The sequence below is a fragment of the Typopeltis vanoorti genome, chromosome 13 (assembly GCF_054136105.1).
Source record: "Typopeltis vanoorti isolate ZY-2024b chromosome 13, IOZ_Tvanoo_1.0, whole genome shotgun sequence".
Taxonomy (NCBI): Eukaryota; Metazoa; Arthropoda; class Arachnida; order Uropygi; family Thelyphonidae; genus Typopeltis; species Typopeltis vanoorti.
The window spans coordinates 73,072,767-73,086,973 of record NC_143561.1 but is presented as its reverse complement, the minus strand read 5'-3'; the positions used below and the strand labels follow the sequence as shown (position 1 = coordinate 73,086,973).

The 14,207-nt window shown below is 34.6% G+C and overlaps 1 protein-coding gene across 1 annotated transcript in view; it reads right to left on the bottom strand.

Annotated features, from left to right (window-relative positions):
* The window catches only part of swm (Zinc finger protein swm), a 370,656-nt gene that overhangs the window by 103,483 nt on the left and 252,966 nt on the right, over window positions 1–14,207 (bottom strand). The window contains exon 14 of the mRNA XM_090402359.1: window positions 5,408–5,467. Within this exon, the coding sequence (XP_090258485.1) occupies window positions 5,408–5,467 (60 nt within the window). The remainder of the gene's footprint in view (window positions 1–5,407; window positions 5,468–14,207) is intronic.

The window sequence follows — 14,207 nt, the reverse complement described above, 5'->3', positions numbered from 1 at the left end:
ACTTCAGAACAAGAGAGACGAGAATGTTTGTCTTTTGGAGAGGCGAGGAAGGAATTTGTTTTTGAATTGGATCTTGCAATTTTCTTTGATAATCCTTTAACATATGGGATTGAAATTCTAGAAACTTATTCTTGAGAAGGATTAGAATGAAAGCCATAATTATTATTTTATCAATTATTTTGGTAATATAACCATTAGAGATGAAAGTAGTTCTAATAAATGGCAATTCATTATTTAATGAGAGAATCAGTAGAACACAGACTATGTGCATGGTAAACTAAAGTTTTAATCAATAGCTTTAATGGAATATGTGTGCTAGACATATTAAAGTATGTTTCAAGGCTTACACATGTAACAAAAATTATATACAATTTATTCAAAAATTCCAACATTACGTGGACATCTTTAGGGAGATAAACTGTTAACTATCTTAAAGGATGAAGCAAAATAATGAGCATATATCATTCATATATTAGCTCACATCTTGGTTGCAGCTGAAGTATATAATATTACACTATTAGAGAGTTCAAGGAACAATTGTAGTAAGATACATAGATTAAAATAATAATAATAAAATAAAAAAACTGTGAACAATTAACAGTCATCACTTCCCAAAACTTGGATATTGGAATACAATTTGATCGGCTCAGGTTCGGACAATTTCTTACCATTTCACATGTTTCAAGGAAAGAGATAATCAAATTTGAGCTTGCTGGAGAGAAGAAGTTTTGTCTGGTTCCAGAGTTCTGTGCCTAGTGTCAATAGCATGAAAGGCAAGGCAAGATTTGTCAGATTCCAAAAAAAAGTAATATAGTCTTGATGTTCTTTAATTCTAATCAAGGCAGAATGGCCAGTTTATCCAAGAAAGAAAGGATGACATGAGCAGGGTACATGATAGACACCTAGTAATGAAAGAGATGGTAATGCATCCTTTGTTGATGGTAGAAAGGAAGACAGTTTCCAAGCTGGTTTGAAGGAAGCATATAAACTGAATTTATGAAGAATCCTTTGTTCATAGGTTCCTTTAAGGAAGTTATTGAAATTCTTTTCATATCAGATTGAAGTCTGGTAGAAGGATAATAATTATCAATAATTTTTTGAATGACAGTTTTGTTGTATCCATTTATCATCCTCCAATCATTCATCACAAAAAATGGCTATTATTAAGAGTCTTATACACAGAACTCACAATTTTCTCTTCTGATTCCCTTTTGTTAGATGAACTGAACAAAATTAAGAGCAATCTGATATGCAATGGATACAAAATTAACATTCTAAAAAATTATTGATAATTATCATCCTTCTAGTAGACTACAATCCAATGTGAAAAGAATTTCAATACCCTACCTTAAAGAAACCTTGAGAACAAATAGCAAGAATTCTTCGTAAATTCAATCTAGCTTGGAAACTTTCTTCCTATCATTAACAAAGGATACACTGACCACCTCTTTCCTTACCAGGTGTCTATCAAACACCTTCATGTCATCTTTACTATTTTGGACAGACTATCCATTCTGCCTTGATTAGAATTAAAGAACATCAAGACTATATTGGAATCTGACAAATCTGGCCTTGCTTCTTACACTATTCACACTAGGCACAGAGTTCTATGGAACCAGACAAAACTTCACTCCAGCAAGCTCAAATTTGATTGTCTCTTCTTTGAAACATGTGAAACATTAAGAAATCATCCGAACCTGAACCAATCAGGCTGCATGTCAATATCCAAGTTTTGGGAATTAATTATCATTAATTGTTCATAGGTTTAATTATTTCTTTTTTAATCCATACAACTTACTACAACTGTTCCTCTGAACTCGAATAGTGTAATATCATATACTTCAGGTGTGACCAAGAGACACAAGCTAATATATACATGATTTACGACTCATTATTTTGATTCATGGTTTATCGCCCTGATGATAGATGTAATGTTGGATGAAATATAAAGGAGTTTTTGAAGAAATTCTATATAATTTATGTTACATTATAAGCCATGACACTTACTTTAATAAAGTTTTAATCATAACATAATTCTACAAATATTAAATAGTTTTTGCCTAAACTAATTATCATTCCATTATTCCATAATTTTATCATTATGTTGCTGGCTTAAGTCTCGATATATATATATATACAGTAAAACCCCGTTATTACGTTCCCGCAATTTATGTTTTCCTGCCATTTACGTCATTTTCCGTTGGTCCCGTCTTAAGGCCAATTCTTACGATATATTGTTTTCCTGCCATTAACAACTTGATGTGGATGTTATTTCCCGTGATTTACGTTTTTTTCTCGGGTAGCAATACTGATTTTCGAATTGATTTCTGAGGAAATCTGCGCATTTCTGTTCCCAGATGGAGTTGCTTTCGGCTGTAGTTTCGTTTCTGCCATCACGGTGACTTGCATGCTTACAGCAGTAATGTAGTGATGAGCAATACCATGATTTTTCAATCACAGTATGAATTGATATTGCAGAATTTCTGCTACGTAATTTAGCGTGTGAGAGTTGCTTTCAAGTTGCGGTGGTGAATTATCCATGTTAGTAACATGGAGAAAAAAGACAGAAAATGTATTTCGGCAGAAGAAAAGATGGCAATTCTGTGACGTGTATATTGGAATGCCGGAACACGTGTGCATTTAGCAAAAGATCTTGGACTCTCTGTGTTCACTTTGAACACGATAGCAAAAAACATGTCAAGCATTGAATTCAATGCAAAGCAATGTGGTGCTATGTCAAAAAAAGGAAAGCAAAAAAACAATCAACGATTAAAGATTTTTTTAAATAGATAAATGTAAGAAATTGTAAATTCATTTATTTTCAGTTATTAAATTTTGTAATCTAGTATGTAGACTCACATACTAGCAGTAAGTCATCTTTCAGCCTTTTTTTAATGTTTTTTTCATTTCCTGCTATTTACACTTTTTACCATCAGTCCCCTGAAAAGCGTAAAAAACGGGTTTTACTGTACACACACACACACACACACACACACACACACACACACACCTAATCCTCTTTTTATGCGAATTCGGAGTAACGTGAATTGGGATATCAAAAAAAAAATTTTTTGTACACGATTTTTATTCACTTTTACGCAACCAACCTAAAGTCTAAGTTAGGAAAAAATACGTAATTCAAGAAAATTCTGAGAATTTTGTACAATTGCATTCTCGTTTCAATTAAGAAAATTCTGAGAATTTTGTAGCATTACATTCTCGTTTCAATTAAGAAAATTCTAAATTCTTACGAATTTCATTTATTGGGAATTCCCGGAATTACATAACTGACTGCGCATAAAAAAGCGGTTCTTAGCAGTTTGAATTTGGTGTTTGCGTAGACAACACAGTTAGCACATTTTTTAAGTGAAATCAAAATAAAAATCGCGTTCTAAAATTAATAATTTTGCTAAAAAATAATAAATGGTCAAACTTTAATTTCATTAATCGAAGATTTTAATCCAGCCCTCATAATGTTGCCAATAACAAAAAAGGAAAGCCGTTTCCTTGGATATAAAAATTCAAATTTTCAAACTGGGGAAGGTGCGGCAGCTGTGGGTAAGCATTTTGGAGTCCGTGAATCAACTGTCAGATCTATAAAGAAAAATGAAGAGGCTATTAGAAAAGCGGTATGTTCTGGTACAAAATTGAGTGTGAAATTATCATCATACACAAGAGATGTTGTTCTAGAAAAGGCCGAAAAAACTTTAGTGATGTGGATAGAAGATAATGTACAAAAAAGAACGCCAGTTGACAGAAATTCCATCGAGCAATCGGCATTGAGATTTTATGAACAGATTAAAAAAACTGCAGCCAGATACTTCATCTCAATCAAGGAAATAATATGAATTTCATGCAAGCAATGGTTGGCTGGCTAAGTTTATTAAAAGACATGCTCTTCATAATATAAAAATTAAAGGTGAAATGGCTTCTGCTGATGAAACAGCTGCTAAAGCATTTCCACAAAAACTTGCTAAAATAATTGAAGATGGAGGTTACACTCCTGAACAAGTTTGGAATATGGATGAAACTGGCCTTTTCTGGAAAAAAATGCCAAACAGAACTTGCGTATCAAAAATGCAAAAAACTGTTGATGAGTTCAAAGCAGTAAAGGATCACATAACACTCTTATTTTGTTCGAACATTTTAGGAGATCGGATGTTAAAACCACTGCTCATAAATCGATCATTAAGACCACAGCCAATGAAAGGTGTAGATTTTCAAATATTGCCAGTTCATTAGATGGCCAACAAAAAAGCTTGGGTGACCATTGATATTTTCACTGAGTGGTTCCATAAACATTTTGTGCCAGAAGTTAGAAGCTATTTGAATGACAAGGGTCTCGAATTTAAATTGCTTTTGATTCTTGATAATGCACCCAATCATCCTGCCATAGAACACCCAAATGTGCAATTTTTTTTTCTGCTGCCCAATACCACATCATTGCTACAACCTCTAGATCAGGGTATAATTGCGACTTTTAAAACATGTCAGACAAACATTTCAGTGTGTTTTGAACAAGCTAAATGATGATGAAACACTGTCAGTTATGGATGTGTGGAAAAAATTTTCAATTGTGGATTGTATTGATCAGGTTTGATTATCGTTATCTGAATTGAGACCAGAAACTGTGAATGCATGCTGGAAAACTATTTGGCCTGCATGTGTTAAAGAGAATACTCCTGTTTCCTTCAATCATACTGCAGAATTCCCCATTTATAATAAGTTTGGCATGTGAAATTGGCGGAGAAGGATTCGATGGTCTTACCTCGGCAGATATCGAAGAATTGTTAATTGATAAACCTCTTAGCGAAGACGAAATAGTGGAGATTGTTTCTGAGACTCCTGAAAGCGAAGAAGTTAATGATAATGATCAAGATATTCCTACTTTTACTGCTGATATAATTAAAGAAGGTCCTATTTCAGGTTTGGAACCAATCTTCACTTTTTCTATGGAGTCGGTCGTTCTTTTTACGTGCAATTTTTAGGAACGTATCTATCCTGTAAAAAGAGGTTTAGGTGTGTGTGTATATATATATTTGAACTTCTACTCATTTGTATATTCAAATTGAGAGCGAAAGAGTGAGTTTTATATATATGCAAAATTTTATTATTTGTAAATATTCTTATGATTTAGTTTTGCAATGAAAAAAAAATGTTCCTTTCTTTTCTTGACAAGTAGAACAATTTCACTTTTTTTTATGAAATTCTTTTTTTAAAGGTAAATAAATGTTCACATGCTTCCTAAATATGATGTACCTGGTATGATGAGTAAAATATATTAGGAAGTTAATTCTTTATTGGAAAGTTATATGAAGAAATTAAAAAAAATTAAGTGAATACATGATAAGGTAAATGATAAATTTAACATTGGCAACTGGGTGGAATTGTTAATTAAAACACTTACCTTTTTTATATTATTTTTTTCTTTTTCATTCTTGTATTTCACTAGCTTTTCAACAAGAAGCTATAAAACAGAATAGAATTAATGTAACAAAACAAATCAACATACATACTGTGTATCTTAAATCATGTTTTGGATGCATATAAAATGATTCCTGATTTTAAAATTATTTGAAGAATGACAATTTCCACTGCTATGAAAGCCCACTAATTATCTGACCAAAGTATCTACTCTCCACCCTTACTTACACTACACAACTTACCTCAACCTACAGAACATCAACCACCACCGCTCTCAATTCTGATCTCCAAGCTCCAATGGGATTCAGATAACCTACTCAATTTTAATGTTAATAAAACCTGGTATTGTTTTATTTCTCATAAAAAAAGAACCATTTTCTCCAAGTATTATTTTTCAATGCCCAAATTTCCAGACAATTTGAAATGTCTCTTCTTGGAATTACCATGACATCGTCTCTCCTGGCATAAATACATCACAACAACTGCACCCTCAGCTTCTAAAAAACTAGGATTTCTCTTTCGTTCAAGAAGTTTACTTCACCTCTGAACAGCTGTTAACGTTATACAAATCGCAAATCCGCCCAGCTGTTGAGTACTGCTCACATATGGGATGGGGCCTACGAAAGCTCCCTCAAAGTGCTTGACTCAATACAGACGAGAGCAACTGGACTTATTAATGACCCATCTCTTACCAGCTCCCCCCCGCTTTTGCACAGATGATTGCTTTTCTCATTATATTCTACATGTGTATTCTACAAATATTTCCATGGGAAATGTTCATCTGAAATAGCATCAATAATTGCCCCATTTAGTACTAAGCTCGTTGGAACACGTGCAGCTGCTGATCAACATCTCTTCACAATGCACCTCTGAAACCCACAGACAAATTTCTTTTCCTCCTCCTTCATCCCTGCAACTGCTGTATATGAAACAGTCTCCCTCCCCCTTTTGTTCCCCCAAGAAATACAATATATAGTCATTTAAATCAAATGTGAACAAGTTCCTCCTTTCCCAACCCACTACCCATACACGATACTAATGTACTATAGGTTGATCAACCAACCTCTCGTATATGGGCTCAACATAAAAAATAAAAAAACTTCCTGACATCATTCTTATAATCAACTCCTGCACAGATGACCAAGATAATCCTTCTTTACCTGCTTCACATGTCTTCTGTGGCCTTCAAATGGAAAGACGAGAAAAATCTTGAATATCATCATCATCGTCATCATCAAATTCCTGCCATGTACCCTCAAGGGGTGTACAGGATATGATAGTACTACATGAAAAATTTACATCATTACTAACTTCCTATTAACATGGATAACAAAAACGCTTCTGGTCCTGATAGCATGAGCACAATTAGCAGAATTCTATGTGTCCCTGAACTAATACCTATTATTTATTATTTATATACTATGTTATACTCAGCTGGCATTCGCCCTATGGAAGGAAGTCCATATACAACTAAAATAACAAAAAAGTAATGCGTCTATTGCTCTATTGTTACTCTCACCTTACAGATGTCTAAAGTAATTGAGGTCATTAATAGTCAACTTTTTGAACACTTTCAGAACTTGTCAACTAATCAGTTACCATCAATATGGACTTTTCAATCAAGTCCTGCAGTGAATCTCCTTGCCTCCATCCTTGACAAGTCTCTAAACCTGTCCATGGCAAGAGCCATGGACAGGTTTAGAGACTTGTGTTGTTGCACTGATATTTCCAAAGCATTGGATAAGGTTTGGCATCAAGGGCTTCTCTCAGAAATTGTCAACTTATATAGTCTGCCTTCCTCCCTTTGTAACTATTGATACAAAATAAATAACGGAAAAAGCTCACGTAGAAAGATTATTTAATAGTATAATTTTTGCCTGTGTGTCACAGGCATCTTCAGTACATTAAGCTCAAAATTAAACACTAACTGACAATTCCAAAAAGCGCCACCTAAGTAGTTGGTGTAAGATAACTAAAAAGGTCAATAACTTTCCTAAAAAAAAAAAAAAAAATACAATAAAAAGTTAGGAAAGATTAGCTGATTTGTAAAGTACTATCTCCCATAAAGGGGATAGACGTAAGCTGTCGGATCTGTTTAAGTTAGGAGAATGAAGTAGAGTTTCACATGTTTCTTTATAAAGGCGTTCCATGAGAAACTGACTTTTGTGAAGAACTCTTGTCTTTCTCCAATGAACTCCGTGTCTAGTGAAGATGGCATGTTCAGAAAGTCCAGACTTTTCAGGTTTCCCTTTGTAACTGCATTTCCAGTTTAATCCCAGGTAGTTCACTGTGTAATGGTGGATTTCTTTCTTTCTTCAGATTTTTCAAATGCAGGTGTTTTGCTTGGGCCTGTTATTTTTCCCACCCTCTTTCTATATAAATGACCTTCTCATATCAAATCCTATAGAGTTTTGCTGATAATAGCACTTTCCTCTCATCCTACCCACATGAGAAACCTTAAGGTACTAAACATAAGTGCCTAAACACTGATATCCAGACCATACCAAATTAGGGATGCACTGAACCATGATTTGACCAAATACTGGATATTCAGTTTGAAATTTTGCAAAAGCATACTAAATTAATTTTATAAACAAATATTTGGGATGGGGATTCAGTCATTAAAAACTGATAAAAATTTTAATGCATGCATATTTTTTGTTCAAACATTTGTTTATAAAATTTAATTCAGCATGCTTTGGCCAAATTGCAGAATGAAGAAATGTTGAAAAATATACATAATAATTCTTCACCTGACAATGTAACCACATGAAAATGAAAAAATAAAAACAACCATCCTTATATTTTTTCCTGGCTCCATCGATCCTCGAACTGTCGTTTAATTGCATCGATTCTTGACAAATCATGATCACTTGCCCAAGTGTCCATATATTTCCCTTTTGTCAGGCGAGTGAAACCTTATCAAAATGGACCAATAAAAGGTGAATATATGGATGCTTGGACTCTCATACCAAATCAGTACAATTCTCTATTTTACTAGCTCCTTAAGGTTTTTATGTCTCGTTTGGTTGGATTCTTCTAATTTCACAACACTCCAAATTCTGAAAGTCACTCTGGTCCCTTAGTTTTTTATCACAGAAGAGTGACTACCTAAAATTCCACTAACCAGAATACCATATAATCATCTCCACTCTCCCAATATCCTTGATGGTTTTTGTCAATAAGTGTATTCCCGTAAGCTCTATGGTCCAATTTCATACGAAACTTCCATAGTTTCTACATTCGGTTTTGAAATAATGCTGTACTTCATTATAATTTCTTCTTGTTATTGTTTTATTTCCTTTATTCCTCCTGTTATTTATTTTATTATCTTTGGACCATGTCCCAACCTAAAAAGCAAGTGAGAAGTCCACATGATTGAATGAAAATAGTAGTGGAGGTAGAAGAGAATCCTGGAGAGAAACATGCTGACATTGCCAAAGGTCTTGGGTTGGCTCCAAGCACACTAAATTCTATATTTGCAAACAAAGATGAAATTTGAGAGTAGTTAAAAAAAATGTGGTAACATCAGTAAGAAGAGGAAGGCAAGTAAGGAGTTGACATTCACCGAGTTAGAAAGTGCACTTTTCACATGATACCAGCAGGCACACGGATGTTGAATATTCTAGTTCATGGAACCCATTCTTTGTGAAACGGCGAAGATGATTGCAGTGCAGCTGAACGTAGAAAATTTCATTGCATCAAATGGTTTGATACTGAGGTTTATGGACTGGCATAGCCCAGTATAAGTCAGCCAGAGAAAGTGCTGCGGTGGATAATGAAAGCACGGAAGTATGGCTGGAAAGAATGCCACGTGATATTTACAATGCAGACGAGATGGGGGCTCTTCTATGACGTGAATACTGATAGAACCTTAACTCTCAAAGGAGAGAGTCTTGTCATGGCAGGAAAAAATCGAAGGATAGACTTACTGTTTTACTTTGTGAAAGAAGTGACAAGTGCTTGTTGTTATCTCCAGAAAAATCTCCAGAGCCGCGATGTAAAATATAAAAAATTATATAATAAATATTAAAAAAAATTACACAACAGATATCACACAAACAATAAAATTTAGATAACTGCAAAATTTTTTTCTTCATTTCTGTGTTCATTAGATGCAAGTAGGTGTGTAAAACAAGAACGTCCCCTCTTTGTTGACAATTGTGCTGCACAACCAAACAATACATCATTTCTAAGAAATGTTAAAAAGTCATATGGTACCTGATGAAAAATATGCATAATAATACTTCACCTAACAATGTAACCACATGAAAATGAGAAAATAAAAACAGCCATCCTTATTTCATAACAAAAAAAACACAGTGAAATCTTGATTCATTGCTTCTGTTACTGTCACTCATGCTGTGAGACGAATGACAGTGATCGTGAAAGTGTTTTAGACCTTGAAAGATCATATTTTGAATAGAGGTGTAAAGTTTTCACAAAACAAATGTCAATCAAAAAATTTTTTTCGCAAGAAGTAGTGTTTTAAATATACTATAATGTATCATATACTGTATTTTAGTGAATAATATTCATTAAATTGTTCTTATCTATAATTTCTTATTTTTAATGGTTTCCCTGTACTATTATTTTCCCATATATATCATTTTTGTTCTCCATTACCCAAAAAAAAATGATGAATTGAAGATTCATTGTATATACAGAAACTTGAAAGTTTCGAAAAAAGACCACAGAGTTTATGAGAATATAACCTGTAGCAGAGTCGCCTTAGCTTGGACTACTTAAGAGATGAGCAAAGCACAAGTCACCAGTATATTCACCTTTTATTTTTTTCATTAAAGTTTCCCTGGCTAAGAGCTGTTTCAAACGGTTAATTATCATCAGAGACCAGACAGAAACCTGAAGAGGGCAAAAACTCTCATTCAGTAGCAAAACAATCGTTTATCGGAAAGTTGTAAATGGACTGCGGTCAATGTGTAAGAGTAATTATCAGAGAAGAGCCTAAGTCTTCATTTCAGCATTTTAAAATAAATACGATCAAAACTGTATAACTATGAGGAGACTTCCACATAGCCTTTAAAGGAATGGAGCTAGCACCACGAGAAGGTGAGGATTGGACATTAGGTCAGAAGCCTAATGTCCAATCCTCACCTTCTCGTGGTGCACCCTGTTGTGTGTCTACCTGGATACTGAACAAACGAGGATGGACTGGCAAATTTGGGATTTAGCCAACCAAATTGCATTCTTACTGACTTAAACCAAAACACAAAATGATGGTACAACATGACAAAATTTCATGCCGGCTGGGGCATCGCCCGGTTAAAAAAGGCCCCTGTTGTTTTCACCAGGGAACCAGGGTGAACAGCAAAAAGTCAGCTACTGGAACAAATCTGAAAACACACCCCAACTCAACATCACCAGAGTTAAAGATCGGTACTATTAACATAAGAAGCCTGAATGGCAAAGAAATGGAGCTAGCTGATGTCATTTGAATCCTTTTTTTTTCTATTTTTTAGATTATTCATTAATGTCAAATAATGTTAATTGTTTTGGTAGACTTACTTTAGATTCTGACTGCTTACTTGTTCTTGCACTGTGGTTTGATACTTCAGTTTCATTTTGTTGTACAAATTCATCGCCATGCTTCTATTTTTACACGAGTAATCATAGATGTGTACTTCCTTTTTCTGTGTTACCCAGATGTTTTGCACTCTTAATATTTTACTGAAATTTTAATACATCATCATCATCATCAAATTCCTGCCATGTACCCTCAAGGGGTGTACAGGATATGACAGTACTACATGAAAAAATTACATCATTACTAACTTCCTATCTACAATTTTCCTCCAAATCAGTCTGTTACTTGTCAAGACTCCAACATTATCAGATCTTATATTTCTATCGTCTAAGGCACTTTGTACCGTATCAATCCACCTATATCTTGGTCTTCCTCTGGGTCGTTTTCCTGCCAACCTGGCAGAGAACACTTGTTTTGCTAATCTTTCCTCTCCCATTCTATTTAAGTGACCATACCATCTGAGATTAGCTCTGCTAACGCATTCCTGGATGCTGACAATGTCAAGTTCTTTCCTAATATCCTCATTTTTAATATGATATTGCCATTGATGCCATCTGTTCACGCCTCTAATCTTTCTCAGGACTCTCATATCTGCGGTCTCTAGTCTTTGGTCAAGTGTTTTACTTCTGACCCAGCTCTCAGATCCATAAGTTAAAATTGGTTTGAACACAGTCTTGTATACAGCTAATTTAGTGTTCCGACTAATTTCTTTCTTATTCCATATGAATTTATTCAATTGACTTCCCACGATACCAGCTTTGCTGATTCTGTTGTCTATTTCTATATTTAGTTTACCATCTTCAGTAAAAATTGTGCCTAAGTAGCTGAAATGTTTTACTTGTTCCACAGGTTTTCCATTCACAACACAGTTGACATTTTCAATGATTCTGCCTATTTTCATTGTCTTTGTCTTTTTATTGCTGACCTTCATACCATATCTATTACAACAGCTATTCAATTTAGTCAGAGAATCTTGCAGACTTGTAGCGGATTTATTTAGAAGTATAACATCATCTGCATAAAGCAAAGAGCTGACATTAACATCTCCAATTTTGATATCAGGTTTAATACCACATTCCTTCATAATGTGATCCATATAGATAATGAATAACAGAGGGGATAACGTACATCCTTGTCTCACACCAGATTTAACATTAAACCATCTTCCTGTACTTCCTTCAATTCTAACTGCAGACTCACAACTCAAATAAAGACTAAGTATTGCTTGATATAATGCCCCATTGACACCATATAACTGCAGCGTATTGAATAGCTTCTCTCTTGGCACCGTGTCATATGCCTTTTCCAAATCGACAAAACTTAAATACAGATCTTTGTTATATTCCCATGCTTTCTCGACTATTTGTCGTAAAGTGAAGATCTGATCCTGACAGCCTCTATTTGGCCTGAATCCAGTTTGTTCTTCACCAAGCTTTTCTTCCACAATTCTTCTCAACCGTTTCTCAAGTATACTTGCATAGATCTTGCCAGGAACACTCAGTAGGGAAATACCTCTGTAATTCTCACATTCAGTTTTATTTCCCTTTTTATATATGGGTACTATGAGAGCTCTACTCCAATCATCGGGAATTCGTCCCTCTGTCCAGGCTTTCTGAACTATGCAGTGCAGCCACTGTAAGACTCTTATACCACCATACTTCAGCATTTCTGGTCGAATATCATCTACTCCTGCTGCCTTTCCACATTTCAAGCCTTTGATGGCTTTTTCTACTTCAAGTATGGATATGTATTCCTGACTGCATGCCTGGTCAGTGTTTTTTATCACTGTGCTGTCATCACTGCTTGTTTCATTTAGCAGTTTTTCAAAGTAATTACTCCATACTTCAAGGATATCTTTTTCTCCTGTTTTCATTTCACCTTTATCATCTCTAATTCCTTTTACAGCACTCTTTCCTCCATTCCTAAGCTTCTTCAACAACCTCCAGAATATTTTGCCACCTTCTTGATATTTATTTTCTATATTCTTGCCAAAGTCCTCCCATGACTTTTGTTTAGCTAGTTTTACACACTGTTTAGCTTTCTTACATTTGTCTCTGTATTCTGTAAGAGTAAAAGCTGACTTATTTGCCAGGAACTTTTGATATGCTTTCTTCTTTTCCTTCACTGCCTCTTTAACTTCCTGTGTCCACCAGGGAGTTCTGATTTTTTTATCTTTGCACACAACCTCACCACATGCCTCTCTGGCAGAATCAATCAATGTTTCCTTTAGAGTTTGCCACTGAATCTCCAAGGTTTGATTCCTGTTCTCAAACTCTTTCATTTTCTTTTCAATAATATTTCTGTATTTTAGTCTACAGTTTACATCTGAGAGCTGCTCAACTTTTATTCGCTTTAAAACTTTCTTACATGTTATTCTTTTCAATATGAAATTCAATTTTATCCTGCTCAAGACTAAATAGTGATCACTTCCAATTTCAAATCCTCTGTACACTCTGGTGTCCTGCACCAGGGAGAAAACATCACTATCAACAATAACATAGTCAATGAGACTTTTCTTATTCCTAGCCTCTTCTCTCCATGTGAATTTGTGCACATTTTTATGTTGGAACATGGTGTTAGTAATAACCAGTCCATGTCCTGAGCAGAAATCCAACAGATATTTGCCATTATTATTAGCTTTGCTCTTTTCTCCAAATTTTCCCAAAATATTTTTGTATGTCTCACAATCATTTCCTACTCTACTATTTAGATCCCCAACAAGGACCAACTTTTCCTTTTTCATTGTGTCAGTTGCTTTTTCTAAAGCCTCAAAAAATTCCTCCACTTCTACCTTAGTAGAACCTTCTGTGGGACCATAGGCACAAATAAGTCTCATTGTCCAGTTCCCCATTCTCATATTTGCCCACATTACTCTACTTGAGACTGACTGCCATTCAAGAAGATTAGCCTCGTATTTTGTGTTGAATACTATGGCTACTCCTTCTTTTCCTTGATTGTTATTGCCTGAATATAACATTTTGTATTTATTGCTCAGAAAGATCTCACCAGTTTTGGTCTTTTTTGTTTCAGTCACCCCTATTATGTCGATCTGGTACTTATCTAATTCCTCAGCTAGCTCCATTTCTTTGCCATTCAGGCTTCTTACTTTAATTTTAATACTTCATAATATAAATAACTTTTAAGACTGTATAATAGAAACTAAAATAAAACCACAACAAAGAAAGTGCCTATAGCATATGCAAAAAGACTGTTTGCAGTCATGCAAGATAGGGGGAAG